At 41.9% G+C, this 18,350-nt stretch overlaps 1 protein-coding gene across 1 annotated transcript in view; it reads left to right on the top strand.

Moving 5' to 3' along the window:
* LOC108713984 (dipeptidase 2) overlaps positions 1–18,350 on the top strand; it is a 440,550-nt gene that overhangs the window by 376,175 nt on the left and 46,025 nt on the right. The window contains exon 9 of the mRNA XM_018257771.2: positions 13,597–13,672. Within this exon, the coding sequence (XP_018113260.2) occupies positions 13,597–13,672 (76 nt within the window). The remainder of the gene's footprint in view (positions 1–13,596; positions 13,673–18,350) is intronic.

Raw genomic sequence — 18,350 nt, forward strand, 5'->3', positions numbered from 1 at the left:
TGAACTAAGCTCTCTTAGAACCCGGGGGTGTATGCCATCAGGCCCTGGAGCCTTGTTTACATTAATTTTTATTAAAGTTTTATGAATCATACTAGACATTAAGCCCGTAAAATTAACGGGCGCTAGAACATATGTCGTCACATACCTCCCAACATTTCAGAATGGGTAACATTAGTAGGCAGGGCCCCCTTTGTAGCACTGGTGGCCAGGGGGTTAATTTTTACCAGTCAGACTCCTTGCATTTGTAAACATACATTTAATACTGGTACCATATTGAACATATGACATGTGGTCCTCTCTATCCTTAACAGTACCCCCAGCCAAATATCCTCCCCCATTTTTCCTTTCTTTGCCCACTATCTCATCTAACCTGTCTTCCACTGAATCTTTTACTACCCTCCCCCCACACCTAGTTTAAAATCTCCTCTAACCCTCTAGCCATCTTCTCTCCCTAAACAGCTGCACCATCATCGAGGTGCAGCCCATCCCTAACAAAGAGCCTGTAGCCGACTGAGAAATCAGCCCAGTTCTCCAAAAACCCAAAACTCTCCTCCCTACACCAATCTCCCTACGCTCCCGCTGTCTCCTTAGCGTTGCTCGTGGCTCAGGTAATATCTCTGAGAAAATTACCTTGGAAGTCCTCGCCCTCAACTTTACACCTAGTTTTTTAAAATCGTTCTTGAGGACTTCACCACCTCCTCTAACTTTGTCATTGGTACCTATGTGTACCAAGACAGCTGGGTCTTCCCCAGACCCTCCCAATAATCTGTCCACTCATTCCACCACATGCCAAACCCTAGCACCAGGCTAGCAGCAGACTGTTCAGCATGTAGGGGCCTTACGACAGATTACCCTATTCACCTCTCTAATAATTGAATCCCCTATAACCTGCCTTTCCTTCCTTGCACTCACCCCACCACCCGTATTAGAGACACTGCCTTCCAGGGTGCTCTGAGATTCGGTCTGCTCCATACACGCCAGTTCAGAGTTTTCCTCCCCAGCATCTTCAGCCAAAACGGCGAATTTGCTGTTTTGGACAAGCTGTGGACCAGCCCCCCTACCCTTCTGTCCCCTACTTCCCCTCCTGACTGTCACAAACCTTTCTCCCTCATTTGCCTTCACTGCCCCTTCTCCTCACCCCCCACTCGCCCCTGCCAGTGGTTGCTCTTCAAGCCTCCTTTCCTCCCCCTTGTTTGCTGCAAGTTCACCCCTTAAGAGTCTGCAGTTCAGATTCCAAGATGAAAACCCACCGACATCTCACACATGTAAATACTGCATGGAACTGCTGCTCCAACACCACATACAAGTGACAAGACACACACTGAGTCATACCAGCAAACCCACTTGCACTCATATTTACACTCTTACAGTCTCCCAAATGCAATTCCTCACAAACGCCTTTTTGGTTTTTAACGCTTTAAGGTTTTTAACACTGCATAACACTTAATTCACATGCAACACTCGCTTAGCAGCTCCCACACTCGCTTTTAAATTCACAAGGTTAAGGTTTCAACCAGAGCACACAAAGCCTGATCAGAATTTACCTGATTAACTCCTCCCCCTTAATTAGAAGAAAGAGGGGAAAAAAATGCTATTTGCTACCAGCAGTAAAATAATCCATTATTAACTTTTTTTTTAAAAATGTTCCCCTTAGAAACTCTAAAGCTAAAACACAAAAAGAAAATAAATGCACTCAATGTATCTACGAGTTTACCCCAAACAGAGAAAAGAAAAAGCTGTTTGTCTCAGTCAGATAATTCACAGAACACACAGCAGTCAGTTATTTGCACTTACTCCCTTCTTGCACCCAGCACTCCCAGCATGCACAGCAAACACCAACGGCTTAAGATTTTTAACGCTGCTTAACACTTAATTCACATGCAACACTTAGATCACATGCAACACTCGCTTATGAAGTCACAGGGATAAGGGAGAATTGTTTTCATACTTACCGTAATTCTCCTTTCCTGGTCACTCTCCATATCAGCATTACAACCGGGAGGCCCCTCCCATCCCTGCCCCCAGACCAGATAGTCCCTCCCTCTCTAAAATCTTAAAGGTACTCACGAGACTCACCTACCTCGTCTAATACCAAGTTAAAACTAAAGGGTGGGGAATGCTGATATGGAGAGTGACCAGGAAAGGAGAATTACGGTAAGTATGAAAACAATTCTCCCTTTTCCTGGTCACTCCATATCAGCATTACAACTGGATCTACCAAGCCATCAGCATTTAAGGGTGGGAAAAAACACTCTCCAGAAACCAATAATGCAAAAATATTTAATTCATGACACAAAAGCAAGGTGAGTCCCTGCTCTAAAAGCATGATTACTGGAGACCGAAACATCCAGAGAATAATGTTTTATGAAGGTTCTTGCTGAAGACCAGGAAGCCACTTCGCAAATCTGTGATGTTGGGACTTCCGCCAATGCTGCCCAGGATACAGCAACCACCCTAGATGAATGAGCTCTCAAGCCTTCTGGAGCTAGCTTACCCTGAGATTGATATGCTTTAGAGATGCATAAGCAGATCCATCTACTGATAGTTGATGATGAAGCCGCCTGCCCCTTGTGGCAACCCGCTGGTACTACGAAGAGTCTCTCCGACTTCCTAAAGTTAGTTGTGACCTCAAGATAGCGATTTAGGCAACGTATTGGATCTATATTATGCATTTCCTCCATTTCCTTCTTTCCTGAATTGAATATAGGGAGAGTAACTTCCTTCTTCAAATGAAATGGAGATACCACCTTAGGAAGAAATGACTTATCTGGCTTTAACACGACTTTATCATGCAAAAACAAGATATGACTTGGACTGCATGAAAGTGCTTGCAATTCCCCCACTCCAGAAGCGGAAGCCACTGCTATCAGAAAAAGTGTTTTAAGAGTCAAAAGCCATACTGAAATAGTCTCCAACGGCTCAAAAGGATCCAATGACAAGGCTTTTAGCACCAAAGGCAGACTCCAAACAACTGCATCCCTCTTCACTGGTGGACGTAATTTAAGAGCAGCCAACAAGAATCTTTTAATCATAGGTTCTCCGGCCCATGAAACATTTGATAATGCTGAAATAGCAGAGACATGAACTTTAAGAGTCCTGTACTGAAGACCCTTTTCCAGACCCTCTTGAAGGAACCCCAAGACCTGGGATAATGAGATCTCTTCTGAATCCTCAAGTTGTTCTTTCCATAATAAGAACCTTTCCCAGATTCTATAATATGTCAAAGAAGTAGAAGGTTTCCTAGATCTTAAGAGAGTAGATACTACCGCCTCCGAAAGACCTTGCTCTAAAAATTATGATATAATTGGTATCACTGAGACCTGGTGGGATGAAACATGTGACTGGATTGTGAATTTAAATGGTTACACCCTTTTTAGGAGGGACAGAGGGATTAAAAAGGGTGGAGGAGTGTGTTTGTATGTAAAGCCTGAATTAAAGCCATGCGCTAAAGAAATATAAATAGCTGCCACTGGTGAGGGTGTAGAATCACTCTGGGTAGAGATTTTGACTGGGCAAAAGGTAACAAAAAGAATTATCATTGGTGTATGCTATAAACCACCTCGTATAAGTGTCGAGTATGAAGCCCAGCTACTCTTGCAGATACAAGCGGCTTCACAGCTGGGTCAAGTTGTTGCTATGGGTGACTTCAATTATCCAGACATTGACTGGGGTAATGGGGTTGCTAAGACAGAAAAAGCTAGTAGGTTTGTAAATATGCTGAATGACAACTTTTTATTCCAGCTCATTCAAGAACCTACTAGGAATAACTCTCTTTTGGACCTTGTAATAACTAACAATACTGAACTCATCTCTAACATTTGTGTGGGGGAGCATTTAGGGAATAGTGATCATAACATGGTCTCCTTTGAGATTCTGTTTCAGAAGCAATTCTATAAGGGAGTAACTAAAACACTAAATTTCAGACGTGCAAATTTTGACAGTATAAGGGCATCTCTGCAACATAATAAGTGGGAAATGCTTTTCACAGGGTTAAACACAGAACAAAAATGGGAAGTCTTTAAAATGCTGCTTAATAAATATACTTGTCAGTATATTCCACTTGTAAGCAAGGAACGTCGTTGCAAAACAAAACCTTTTTGGTTCAATAGAAGCGTTGGTGTTGAGGTGGGTAAGAAAAGACGTGCTTTTAAGGCTTTCAAGTTAGCTGGTACAGCCGAAACATTTATAAGGTACAAGGAGGCCAATTAATCATGCAAAGAAGCTATAAGGCAAGCTAAAATTGCTATAGAAAAGGATATTGCAGCAAGCAGTAAAAAAAATCCAAAATTATTTTTTAAATATGTTAATAGTAAAAAAATGAAGCAGGAAGGGGTGGGACCCTTACTATCAGAGGGGGGTCAGCTGGTTGATGAAAACAAAATAAAAGCGCAGATTCTGAACTCATATTTTTCATCTGTCTACACAATTGAGGAACCAGTAAGTGAAGGTTTCCTTCTTAACAGTCCCAATTCTAGTAATACAACTAATGATGCATGGTTCACACATGAAGAAATTCAAAAGAGACTTGAACATGTTAAGATTAACTAAGGTCCAGGGCCAGATGGTATTCATCCCAGGGTAATTAGCGAGCTTAGCTCTGTGATTGCCAAACCTCTTTACTTAATTTTTCAGGATTCATTGAGATCTGGCATAGTGCCGAGAGACTGGCGAATTGCTAATGTGGTGCCTCTATTCAAAAAAGGATCCCGTTCTCAGCCTCAAAACTATAGGCCAGTTAGTCTGACGTCAGTGTTAGGAAAGCTTTTCGAAGGGTTAATAAAGGATAAGATACTGGACTTCATAGCAAATCATAATACTATGAGTTTGTGCCAGCATGGTTTTATGCGTAATAGATCTTGCCAGACTAACTTAATTTCTTTTTATGAGAATGTAAGTAGAGACCTCGATTCTGGGATGGCAGTGGATGTGATTTACTTAGATTTTGCTAAAGCATTTGATACAGTGCCACACAAAAGGTTACTGGTTAAATTAAGGAATGTTGGCACATAGTATTTGTACCTGGATAGAGAACTGGCTAAAAGATAGACTACAAAGATTGGTGGTAAATGGAACATTTTCTAATTGGACCAGTGTTGTTAGTGGAGTACCGCAGGGCTCTGTGCTAGGTCCCTTGCTTTTCAGCTTGTTTATTAATGACCTGGAGGTGGGCATTGAAAGTACTGTTTCTATTTTTGCAGATGATACTAAATTGTGCAGAACTATAGGTTCCATGCAGGATGCTGCCACTTTGCAAAGTGATTTGTCTAAACTGGAAAACTGGGCAGCAAACTGGAAAATGAGGTTCAATGTTGATAAATGCAAGGTTATGCACTTTGGCAAAAATAATATAAATGCAAGTTATACACTAAATGGCAATGTGTTGGGAGTTTCCTTAAATGAAAAGGATCTAGGGGTCTTTGTAGATAACACGTTGTCTAATTCTGGGCAGTGTCATTCTGTGGCTACTAAAGCAAATAAAGTTCAGTCTTGCATAAAAAAGGGCATTAACTCAAGGGATGAAAACATAATTATGCCTCTTTATAGGTCCCTGGTAAGGCCTCATCTGGAGTATGCAGTTCAGTTTTGGGACTCCAGTCCTTAAGAGGGATATAAATGAGCTGGAGAGAGTGCAGAGACGTGCAACTAAATTGGTTAGAGGGACGGAAGACTTAAATTATGAGGGTAGACTGTCAAGGTTGGGATTGTTTTCTCTGGAAAAAAGGCGCTTGCGAGGGGACATGATTACACTTTACAAGTACATTAGAGGACATTATAGACAAATGGCAGGGGACCTTTTTACCCATAAAGAGGATCACCATACCAGAGGCCACCCCTTTAGACTAGAAGAAAAGAACTTTCATTTGAAGCAACTTAGAGGGTTCTTCACAGTCAGGACAGTGAGGTTGTGGAATGCACTGCCGGGTGATGTTGTGATGGCTGATTCAGTTAATGCCTTTAAGAATGGCTTGGATGATTTTTTGGACAGACATAATATCAAAGGCTATTGTGATACTAAACTCTATAGTTAGTATAGGTATGGGTATATAGAATTTTAATTAAAAGTAGGGAGGGGTGTGTGTATGGATGCTGGGTTTTCATTTAGAGGGGTTGAACTTGATGGACTTTGTCTTTTTTCAACCCAATTTAACTATGTAACTATATAACTATGTAACCGAAGGCCAACAGCCTTTTGCACTCAGTCTCCACGCCTGAAGAGACAAGGCCCCAGGATTTGGATGTAACACAGGTCCCTGTTTCAGAAGATCTTTTCTCCGTGGAAGAGGCCATGGTGGTGCAATTGCCAGCTTCAACAGAAGCGGATACCATGGTCTGCGTGGCCACTTTGGTGCAATCAATATCATTTCCACTTCGTCTTGAATAACCTTCTGCAGTGTTTGAAGAATGAGTGGAAATGGAGGAAAAGCATATAGTAGAAGACCTGTCCAGTTTTGTAAAAGTGCATCCACTGCTCTCGCCTTCGGGCAGAACCTTCTGGAGAAGAAGACCGGACATTGGTTGTTGTACCCCGAAGCCATCAGATCGACCTCTGGTAACCCCCATCTCTCCACCAGCATCTGGAATACTTCCTGATGTAGAGACCATTCGTGAACTGACAGTATATTCCGACTCAGAAAATCCGCCTTCTGATTTTCTACTCCCGGAAGGTAACCCGCTGTCAAGAGTTAAAGATTTTTCTCTGCCCAAGACAAAATCGGTTGTACTTCCTGCAGTAAGGATCTGCTCTTGGTTCCCCCCTGCTTCTTGACATATGCCACCGCAGAAGTATTGTCTATCAACATCCGGACTGATGAGCCCTGGAGAACTTGGGCAAAAGAAAACAGAGCATTCTTTGCTGCCCTGAGCTCTAATATATTGGATGGAACTCCCTTCTGTTGGCAAGACCTTTGTCCCTGAACCCATTCCGAGTCCAGATGTGCTCCCCACCCAAATGTGGACGCATCTGAGACTAGTGTCCTCCATTGAGGTTGAGCTAATGGAAGGCCTCTGCTGAGATTCTTCTCTGATAGCCACCAACTGAGAGACTTCTTGAATGTCTGTGACAATTGTATCTGTTGATTCCAATCTTTCTTCACTCTGTTCCATTGATCCAAAAAGAGCCATTGTGCTGGTCTCATATGTAATCTTGCCCATTTGGTGACTGGAATAGTCGCTGCCATGGAACCTATCAGAGACATTAACTCCTGAGCCGGAACTTGAGACTTTTCCCGAATCCCTGATACTTGGCAGATTAAGTCCTGAATTCTTTCTGGAGGAAGTGACACTGTCCCCTTCAATGTGTCGAACCGGGCTCCCAGGTACTGCAAGGACTGAGAGGGGACCAGATGGCTTTTCTCCCAATTTATTATCCAGCCGTGAATTTGTAAAAAATTCAAATCTCGATGGGAAATAAAGGTTTTCCCTGCTCCTTGCTGACAATAGGATGTCATCCAGGTAATGCCATATGGAGATCCCCTCCAATTTTAGAGCCGCAATCAGGGTTACCAGAACTTTGGAGAAAACCCTTGGTGAGGTTGATAGGCCAAACGGCAGGCAACGAAATTGGAAATGCCTTCCCGCTAGAGAAAAGCGAAGGAAGCGCTGATGAGCCTCTATGACTGGAATGTGAAAGTAGGCATCTCGAAGGTCTATAGAGAGAAGCCAGTCTTCTGGTAGTATTGCTGCAATGATGGAAAAAATGGAATCCATCTTGAATTTCTGAAACTTCAGGTATTTGTTTACCTCTTTGAGATTCAGAATTTGTCTCCAGCCTCCCGAAGACTTTTTCACCAGAAATAAGACTGAATAAATTCCCTTGTTCACCTCTAGAGGAGGAACCGGAATAACCGCTCTTACTTCTAGTAGCCATTGCACATACTGATCCAGGGTTCTTTTCTTTTCTCTTAAGTCGGGTAATGAGATACCACAATTCTGTCTTCCACTGGGACTGCGGAAAATTCCAGACGATAACCCCTCGTCAGGATGTCTAGAACCCACTGGTCTGAAATGGTAGTGTGCCAAACCTGACAGAACTCCCCTAGTCTGGCCCCCACTTTTTCCTCTGCCGGCGGATAGTCAGGAAGATTTCTTAGGCTGATGGGTCGTCTGGACTTATCACTGCTGACAAAGGTCGATTGACCCCTTTTCCAGGGAAAAGACTTAAAATTGTCTCTGGCTCCTCTAGCCGAATAGTTAGAGAATCCTGCCCTTTCAGATCCTCGAGACATATAAGTCCTGAATGGCTGATATCTTGGTTTCTTTTTGTCTTGTGGCAGAAACTGACTCTTTCCTCCTGAGGCTTTCATTATAACCTCATCTAATTTTGCACCAAACAGTCGAGAACCCTCAAAAGGAAGAGTACATAAACTCATCTTGGATGAGGTATCTGCAGCCCAAGGTCTGAGCCAAAGAGCCCATCGAGCCGCCACTGAAACAGCCATAGAACGGGCAGATAGTCTTGTAAGATCTATCGCTCCCTCTGAGATAAAACCTGTAGCAATCTTCAGTTCCGTTAGGCTATCTCAAATCTCTTTCTTATCTGCTCCCTCCATAACGGCCTTGTCGAATGAATCAATCCAAAATGACAAAGCCTTGGCCACCGAAATTAATGCTACCGCCGGTTTGCATGCTGCCCCTGAAATCATAAACGCCTTTCTAAGGTCAGATTCTATTCTTCTGTCCATGGGGTCTTTTAGTAGGGGAGGAACTAATGAAAAGTCGAAGGATTCATACATAACCTCAGACTTGTCTTCTGAATCTCTAAAAGACTCAGTTGCGTTCCTGAGTCTTTTCATCAGAAAATTCCTCATAAACTTCCCCTGCTTCCAGGGTAGGCCCTTGTTCCTCTTCCAAGGTCTCCCTGCCCAGAGGAATCAGAAGCAGACCTGCAAAAATCCTTCCAGCAGGTGTCACAGAATATTCTGCCCAACAGAGGTGGCTTAAAGCATCCCACACATTCAGGGACTTTCAATTGGTTCCCTTTGGTCTTGCGTTTTCTAGGAAGATTCTCTTCAGGTAAGCTAAGACCAACCAAAAACAAAAAAAAAAAAAAAAGAATTAGAAAAAAGAGAGAGAGAGAAGGAAGAAACACCCACAGAAAAAAGGAGGGACTTACCTAGCTTGGAAGGCAGAGGCACCTGAGGCTAAAGGATCCATAATGCAAATCCCAACAACACCGTCTAAAAGATCCCCAAGAAAAAACAATTCAAGTAACAATTAAAAAACCACATTCTGTCCCAGCAAAACAGTAAAAACCAAAATACCTGCAAGGTAGACTAATCCAACCAAAGTACTAAGCGCAAGCAGAGACTGTCTCCTTAGAGATCGAAGAACTAACAGAACCAGTATATATATCCTAATATGGCTAGCTCCTCCCCCAAAATGGCCGCCGCCTGACTCCCCGACAGGCCGCGCCATCTTGGATGTGGCAAAACACACTTCTCTCCCCTCTCCCCGCACGCTAGTGCGCTTCCGCTTACTCCGGATCCCTGCAGACCAAGACGCTGCCGAAGACCCGCGTCTGAAGGAGGGGAGAGGAAGAGAGCCATCCAGCGCAACAGCCAAAGGCGCTATGAAGGCGGCGCAGAAGGACTGGGAAGTCGGGTGCGATGCGCATAAGCGTACAAGCGCCTAGAGGGAAAACAAGAAAGGAGCCGCCCTAAAGGTATCAACTGCAGCTGAAATGCTAAGGCTAAGTTACCTGCCACAACCACGGATCCTCTGTGTCACGAGCAACCTTCCTGGCCACTCACATGACACGCCTCTAGGGACAGGTGGGTACTGACTTATAGTTAAACTAATAGTCAGGAGCAAACCCCCTAATATCCCGCTCCAAGCCATACAAGGAAAGGAGGAAGGGTCCCTCACTCTGCCCCATGTTCACCTTCAAGATCTAATCGTATAGGGAACGCAAGCCAGCCCTCCAGTAGTCTAAAGGCAAAAACAGAAAAGAAAAAGACGAGGTAGGTGAGTCTCGTGAGTACCTTTAAGATTTTAGAGAGGGAGGGACTATCTGGTCTGGGGGCAGGGATGGGAGGGGCCTCCCGGTTGTAATGCTGATATGGAGTGACCAGGAAAAAGGTTTCAAACCACAGAACACAAGCCTGATCAGAATTTACCTGATTAACCCCTCCCCCTTAATTAGAAGAAAGAGGGAGGAAAAAAATGCTATTTGCTATCAGCAGTAAAATAACCCCTTATTAACTTTTTTAAGAAATGTTCCCCTTAGAAACTCTAAAGCTAAAACATAAAAAGAAAATAAATGCACTCAATGTAGCTATGCGTTTACCCCAAACAGAGAAAAGAAAAAGCTGTTTGTCTCAGTCAGACAGGGCCAGAACTAGGGGTAAGCAGAAGAGGCAGCTGCCTAGGGCACAGTGATAGGCGGGCGCTGGGCAGCTACCTCTAAAATTTGTCCTTCGCCTACCCCTTGTCCGCAGCCCTCAGTCTTCCTTCCCACCTGTGACCCTCCTCTCCATCGCTGTTCCCTCACTCACCCCTCCCCTCTCTTCTCTCTTAGGGGCAAATTCACTAAGCTAATTCGTTAATTCGCTAGCGTTTGGCATTTTCGTTACTGCGCAAATTCACTAACGAACGCTGGCGTAGTTTCGCTAGTGTTACTTCGCACCCTTACGCCTGGCGAAGTTTCGCTAGCGACGTAACTACGCAAATTCACCAACGCGCGCAGTGTACTGAACGCTACCTTTTACGCTAGACTTCCTTCGCCACCTCAGACCAGGCGAAGCGCAATAGAGTAGATAGGGATTGCTTCAAAAAAAGTCAAAATTTTTTCTAAGTCCCAAAAAACGCTGGCGTGTTTTCTACATTATGGGTGATAGGCTGAAAAAGATCGAAAATCTTACCTAGACAGTGGGCACATATGTAGGGCAAAATAAAATTTTTATTTTATGTTTTGAAGGTTTTCTAGCCATTTGTAGTGCTGATACGTATTCCTCCATTGAAATTTGAATTTGGCGCCATATGCAAATTAGCCTTCGCTAGCGTAACTTCGCTTCACTTAGCGAATCAACGCTAGCGCAACTTCGCAATCTTACGCTACCCCTGTGCACAACTTCGGATTTTAGTGAATTTGCGGAGCGCTGGCGAAACTACGCCTGGCGAAGTGCAGCGAAGTTGCGCCTGGCGAAACTACGAATGTTAGTGAATTTTAGTCGTCCGGCTTCCTTTCTCCTCTCAGGCCCTCCCTCCTCTGTCAGTCGCGCCGGCTCCCTTCCTCCTCTCAGCCCTCCCTCCTCTGTCAATCAAGCCGGCCGGCTCCCTTCCTCCTTTCAGTCCCTCCCATCTCTGTCTGTCGCAAAGGCTCCCTTCCTCCTCTCAGTAAGCTGATTGTACACTTGCTTTTTAGGCAAAGTTTTACAGGGCACCTCTGCTCTTGCTGTGTGATTCTATGTAGGAGGAGTGTGGGACTCTAACAAGTAAATATTTCCCTTACTAACCTAAAGGCATACTCATCTGTATCCAATGATTCTGATCTGATCCCAGGAATGTGAGTAATTTCTTTAAAACCACATACCAGCACTCCAAGCTGTATGGATACAAATTGTCATATATTGTAGTGATGTGGCTTCTGTACCCCTTGTATAATAGCAGAGTTGTAGGAGACTGTTTATAGAAGCTGGCACAGCTCTGAACCTTCCCTACTCACATCTGTGTTTAAGCAAATAAGAATTCTGATAGGGATTCAGTATAAAGTCAGACAACTGCTAACCTTAGGAGCTTATATGCACTATATGCAGGCCGGCTCCTTCCCTGCTTTCAGTTCGCTCCCTCCTCTGTCAGCTCCCTCCTCTACGTAGGTCTCACCTCTCTCAGTCGCACCCGGACATGAGTGTGCGCGTGGGGGGGGTAGTCAGGCTGGGTTGCCTAGGGCGCCCGGCTGGCCTGGTCCAGCGCTGCAGTCAGATAACTCACAGAACACACAGCCGTCAGTTATTTGCACTTACTCCCTTCTTGCACCCAGCACTCCCAGCATGCACAGCAAACACCAACACCTTAAGGTTTTTAACGCTGCTTAACACTTAATTCACATGCAACACTTAGATCACATGCAACACTCGCTTATAACGTCACAGGGATAAAGGTTTCAAAACCCTATACATACAGAATGGTTTGTTAAAAATATGATAGGTGTGTGTGTGTACTGTAAATAAAGGATAAAAAAAGACCAGCACTCTTTAGGTGAACAGCTTCAGTTTTTCAGTGAACAGCTTTTTTTTATTGAGTGCATGTAGATTTTTTTATAATTTTGTTTTTATTAATTTTATTAAGTTTCATTTATTTTTAAATGGTAGATTAAAATAAGAAAGCAAAATGCCTGGAGTGGATCATTACCACCTTAATGACTTGTTGTGTCACTGTTGTGATAAAATATTGTCTGCCCAGTTTTATTAGGTTATATAAACTGGTTTTATTTGAATTAAATGACTGTAAGGTACTTTTATTCAGGTTCTTAAAGCTAACTGTTTATTTTTCTGTTTTATCTATCTATGTGCTCATTGCCGCAGTTTAAATTCCATACTAAAGAATAAAAAAATAGAAAATTAATTTTAAAAAAATGAAAATAAAAAGTGCTAAAATTTATGTCTTCATTGCCGCAGTTTAAATTCCATAATAAAAAATAAAAAAATGTCAAATTAATTTAAAAAAATTGAAAATAAAAAGTGCTATCATTTTTTATTTAGAATAAATAAATGTTATAGCTGATTTAATATACAGATAATATAGCATTTAAAAAAAATGTTTCTATGACCCCTGACGTTTATTTGGGACACAGATGTACTTTGCACTAAGCTGCAAACAGTGGCATAACCACTGGGGGTGGGAAGGGTGCAACTGCACCTGGGCCACACCCCCTGGGTGCACCTGGGGCTCACCGGAGTCCCGATAAGTCATCACGGGCAGCAAGGGGAGATTGTTTTGTAGGGGGGAGCCAGTGGGGGGCCCAGGTGCAGGATGTGGGAAGGCAGACTAAAATAAAAAAAAATTCCAAGTTAATTCCAAGATAAAATAATAATAAGGTGGTGTGATTAGATTTCACGATAGTCACAGTGGGCAATAAAAAGTCTGTTCCATTAATAATAATCAAATTACTCTTCATAATCCCCCTTTCCACAATCTCTTCATTCAAGAGGAGATTTTCAGTGACACTTTGGTTGAATACAGTGTGTTTGAATACAGTGTGGTCCATTTGCATAGACAACATATATATACTGCTATCTCTTTTCAAATAACTTACTCAAACACAAAGCTGCATGTAGAGAAATAGGTTATTATCAGTCAGATAGTAAAGAGTAATGCATTTCAGAAATGGTAAAAAGGATTTCTAAGATAAAGTATATTTTAACAAAGGATTTGGAAACCTTTTAGGAAGAAATAAAACATGAAGTGGACAGCTGCAAATAAGGTTTTTTTTCAGCTTTCTTGTGATTAACTCAGTCAGGGAAAATGTATCAAAAAATTCCACTATTATATATTATTGTTATTCTGAAGCAGCTCTTAATTTAAGAGCTAATGCATTACAATGGCTTTGATCTTAGTGCTTCAAACTGTACTATAATCAAAACTGTTATATTTTTGCAGATCATTTTGACTACATAAGTAGGGTTGCTGGATTTCAGTCCGTTGGCATAGGAGGAGACTATGATGGAGTAAATGGGTAAGTTATGGTGTGTATTAGAATTTGTTTTCATTCATACGTATATACAGTATAAATCAATATAACCATGGATGTTATGTATGTCCAAGAAGTCATACAAGTCTCTTAAACGCTTAAAGGCAAGGGTGCCACTGCCATGAGGCGAGTTGTGCAACACGCCTCAGGCGACAGTGCTGAACAAGTTACGAGGGGTGGCAAAAAGCTGCTTCTAGTAACTTTAAGAGACACGTTTCTGGTTTCTAAATAAGAAATTGCAAGAGAGTGCAATTGCTCTAGCATAACAGGAGCTGCCACTGCTTAAAAGCAATAGAATATGCCATCACAACATAGCATTTTTTTAAAGAAAAAATCAAAGTGGGTTACACGTACAACTGTTTTCTCAGATGAAGTTATACAGAAGATAGCAGTGATTTAGTTTTCTCTTATCTTGTATTCTTAGATCATCCCTTGCATAAACAACAGTTGGATAAAATGTAACATAGTATGTTAGTTTGAAAAAAGACACATGCCCATCAAGTTCAACCTTTTTACTTTTTTTAATCTGCCTATCTGCCAGTTTAAAATAAATGGAAAGCCAATACCTTGTCTGCTACAAACGGGTGAATCCCAAACTTTATTCCATTGTGCTCACAACACTTCAATGTTCAAACGTTTCGGGACCGCATGGCCCTTCCTCACTGGCGAGTGGCTAGGCCAGAGCCTCTACCCAAGTCCCCTATCTGGACTTTAATGAGTATCAGTCAGTTGATCCAGAGGAAGGCAAAAACCCCATCTGAAGCCTCTCTAATTTGCCTCAGAGGGGGAAAAAATTCCTTCCTGACTCCAAAATGGCAATTGGACTGTATCAGCCAGTACAACTGGTTCAGGGAGAGAATTCCACATCTTCACAGCTCTCACTGTAAAAAAAACCCTTCAGAATATTTAGGTGGAACCTCTTTTCTTCTAATCGGAATGGGTGACCTTGTGTCAGCTGGAAAGACCTACTGGTAAATAAAGCATTAGAGAGATTATTGTATGATCCCCGTATATATTTATACATAGTTATCATATCACCCCTTAAGCGCCTCTTCTCCAGCGTGAGTGGCCAGGCTTTCCCCATAGCTAAGATTTTCCATACCTTTTACCAGCTTAGTTGACCTTCTCGGCACCCTCTCTAATACAATAATGTCCTGTTTGAATAACGGGGACCAAAAACTGTATGGTATATTCTAGATGGGGCCTTACCAGTGCTCTATAAAGTGGCAGAATGACCCCCTCCTCCCATGAATCTATGCCCCTTTTAATACAGCTCAAGACTTTATTTTCCCTATTTGCCCTTGATGCTGCTGACTGTCATTGCTTGCTACAGCCAAGGACTCCGAGGTCCTTTTCCATAATGGATTTGCCTAGTGCAGTCCCATTTAGGGTATAAGTGGCTTGGATATTTTTACATCCCAGGTGCATGACTTTACATTTATCAACATTGAATCTCATTTGCCACTTAGTTGCCCAGATTGCCAGTTTGTCAATATCCTGTTGCAAGGAAGCCACATCCTGGATGGAATTTATTGGGCTGGATAGTTTTGTGTCATCTGCAAACACTGATACATTACTTACAATACCCTCCCCAAAGTCATTAATGAAGTTAAATAAAAGTGAACCCAATACAGAGCTCTGAGGGACCCCACTAAGAACAAATGTACCATTAACAACCACCCTCTGTACCCGATCCTGTAGTCAGGTTCCTATCCATGTGCAAATGGCTTCATTAAGCCCAACAGACCTTAGTTTAGAAAGCAGTTATTTCTGGGGCACGGTATCAAAGGCTTTGGCAAAATCCAAATAGATCACATCAACTGCCCTCCCACTGTCCAGCATCTTACTTACCTTATCATAAAAAGCAAATTTATCTGACATGACCTATACTTCATGAAGCCATGCTGATTGCTGCTCATAATGCTATTCACCAGGACAATATTTTGAATGTGATCCCTTAACAAGCCTTCATATAATTTGCCCACCACCGATGTAAAACTTACTGGCCTCTAATTGCCAGGCTGTGATCGTAATCACAACCATACTGGTACCATTATTTAATGGAGCAACACTCTCAACCTGCATCTTTTTACTATTAATATATTTAAAAAACTTCTTGGGGTTAGTCTTAGCCTCCACTGCAATGCACTCTTCATTTCCTTTCTTTGCCTTCTGGATTGCTGATTTCAACATTTATTATAGTGTTTATATTCATTAAATGCAGCTTCTGTCCCAACAGATTTGTAGTTTTTAAATGGCTTTCTCTTCTTTCCTATTAACTTCTTTACTTCTATATTAAGCCACACAGGGTTATTCTTAGAACATCTGCTTTTACTCCTTAAGGGATTAAATTGAGAACAGTAATGATTTAATAACATTTTAAATGACAACCATTTCTGTTCTGTGTTTTTTAGCTGAAAACATGATGCCCCAATCAATTCTCTGAAGGGCAGCCCTCAAGCTCAGGCATAATGTGACATCCACTTCCTTTTCTAGAACTTTCATGGCCAATGATAGGCTGTTCTGTCAAAGATATCAGTGGGGGTAATATGTAATGTCTTTGGATCAGTCTATTCTTGGTAGCTAATTAGTAGGCTTTGAACATGCCTTCCTCCCAGGATGCCTTTTTCCTAAATGGATAAATATCTAAGAGCAGACCAGTCTGGCTGTGGTGGCTTGTAAGAAAATATTATTGTTGTTAGGATCAGGCTTAAACCACCAATGGACATACTGTAGTTACATAAATTTGATTTGACCAGCCCAGCAAATTCAAACCCTCAAAATGAACCCCAGTGCACAAATATACACATACTTAGATTTATAAACTCATACTGTATATATACACTAATACTTATACTAAACTAACTGTATATATTTAGCTCACAATACAATATAAGAACAGATTGGCGGCACTCAGTGCCGCCAATGTATTGTCTGGCTTACAGGCCAGACAATACAGTTTCCTTAAATAGACAACATAACAGCAACATTTACTGTGTGGATAGCATTGTTCTATCTAAAAGGGTGGCTTCTGGTTCTGACAAAGTGGGAGTGTTTTGGTTATGGACACCAAAGCTTACATTGCGGAGGCTGAGCGCCAACTAAATGATGGTAATACATATGTGAAATTGGCATCTAACCCACAGCCCTAAATAGTAGCAGAAATAGAACAATTGGTCTCATATGGTATCTCTTTGGAGGTGGTGGATTTGGGGGACTATCTCACCCCATGCACTCCAGTGTTCCCCATTTTCCACCACCTCCCTAAAATACATAAATCTCTGTCTTCAACTGAAGAAAGACCTATTGTGGCTAATATTGGCTCAGCCAATAAAGGATTATCTAATTGGGCAGCTACTGGCCTTAAACCTTTGGTCATTTAACTTTCTGACATCACATGGTTGAACACATATTGTTGGATTTCTATGGATGTTAAATCCTTCTATACCACATAATAGAGGTGTGTGGGCTATCATAGAGATTCTCTCTAATTCAAAACTGGGTTTGTGGTAGTGGTCTCGCATTTTTGGATGTGATAACTCCCATCATAAGCACATTGTATGGTATGGTCACTACATTGACAAACTCTTATTCATATGGGATGGTTCACTTGATTTTATTAAGGATTGTCAAGCTTATCTTAATGATAATGGCTTTAATCTTGAGTTTTCTTTGAAATTTGATGTACACGAGGTAGACTTTTTAAATTTAAAGTTAAGAGGTAATGTGTTCTCTGGCAAGATAGAATTGACAGCAGGTAATACCATACTCAAGGCAAATAGCTGTCATCCAAGGCACACCCTACGTAATATACCATACAATCAAGTTATTAGATATTGTAGGATTTGCAATTCAGATAGGTCTTTCATTGAACAGAGTGCGGAACTTTCTGAAAGATTACATAGAAGAGGCTATCCCTTGGACTTGCTAAGGGAGTCTTATGACAGAGCAATACAGCAACTATACGACGAGAACAATCATATGAGCAAGAATCCCAAGAAGGACAAAGATTAGAATAACATTTTCTTCAGAATACAGTGAGGAGTATAACTCAGTTTGTAAAATAATAAAAAAATATCTCTCCATCTTATATAATGACAGCAGGCTTGGCGAGACACTATCTCTTAATATTATTAAGTTTGTGTCTATGAAAGTGCCTACTTTGGGGAATATACTGGCCTCTAGCTTACTTTCCTCGTCTGTTAATAATGTAGGTCATAACTTGCTCTCTTTTAAAGGAACGTATAAATGTGGGGCAACCATGTGCAAGACCTGTAGGGAGATTGATGTTTGTAATGATTTTAAGTCTAATGTTACAGTTGTAATATACCAAAATAAGTGCTTCTACCTTCTAGAATGCAAATGCTGTACCAAGCAATACGTAGGTCTGTCCATTCGTTGTCTAAAAGATAGCGTGAAAGAACACATAAGGGCCATGTGGATCCATCTACTGTTGGAATAAATACTCTTTATTCATGTAATCCGGAGTGCCGCCAATCTGTTCTTAAATTGTAAAGGCACAGCTGGGGCAATGATGGCTGAGCACCCGGTACTGGAGTGGAACCGAGTGGAGGGAAAACTTGCGAGGGGCAGGTCTGGAGCAGCTATCATTCTTGACTGTTTGAATCACAATAGCCATGGCTATTGTGCTTGTCCAAAAAAT

The sequence above is a fragment of the Xenopus laevis genome, chromosome 4L, assembly GCF_017654675.1.
Source record: "Xenopus laevis strain J_2021 chromosome 4L, Xenopus_laevis_v10.1, whole genome shotgun sequence".
NCBI classification, from domain to species: Eukaryota; Metazoa; Chordata; class Amphibia; order Anura; family Pipidae; genus Xenopus; species Xenopus laevis.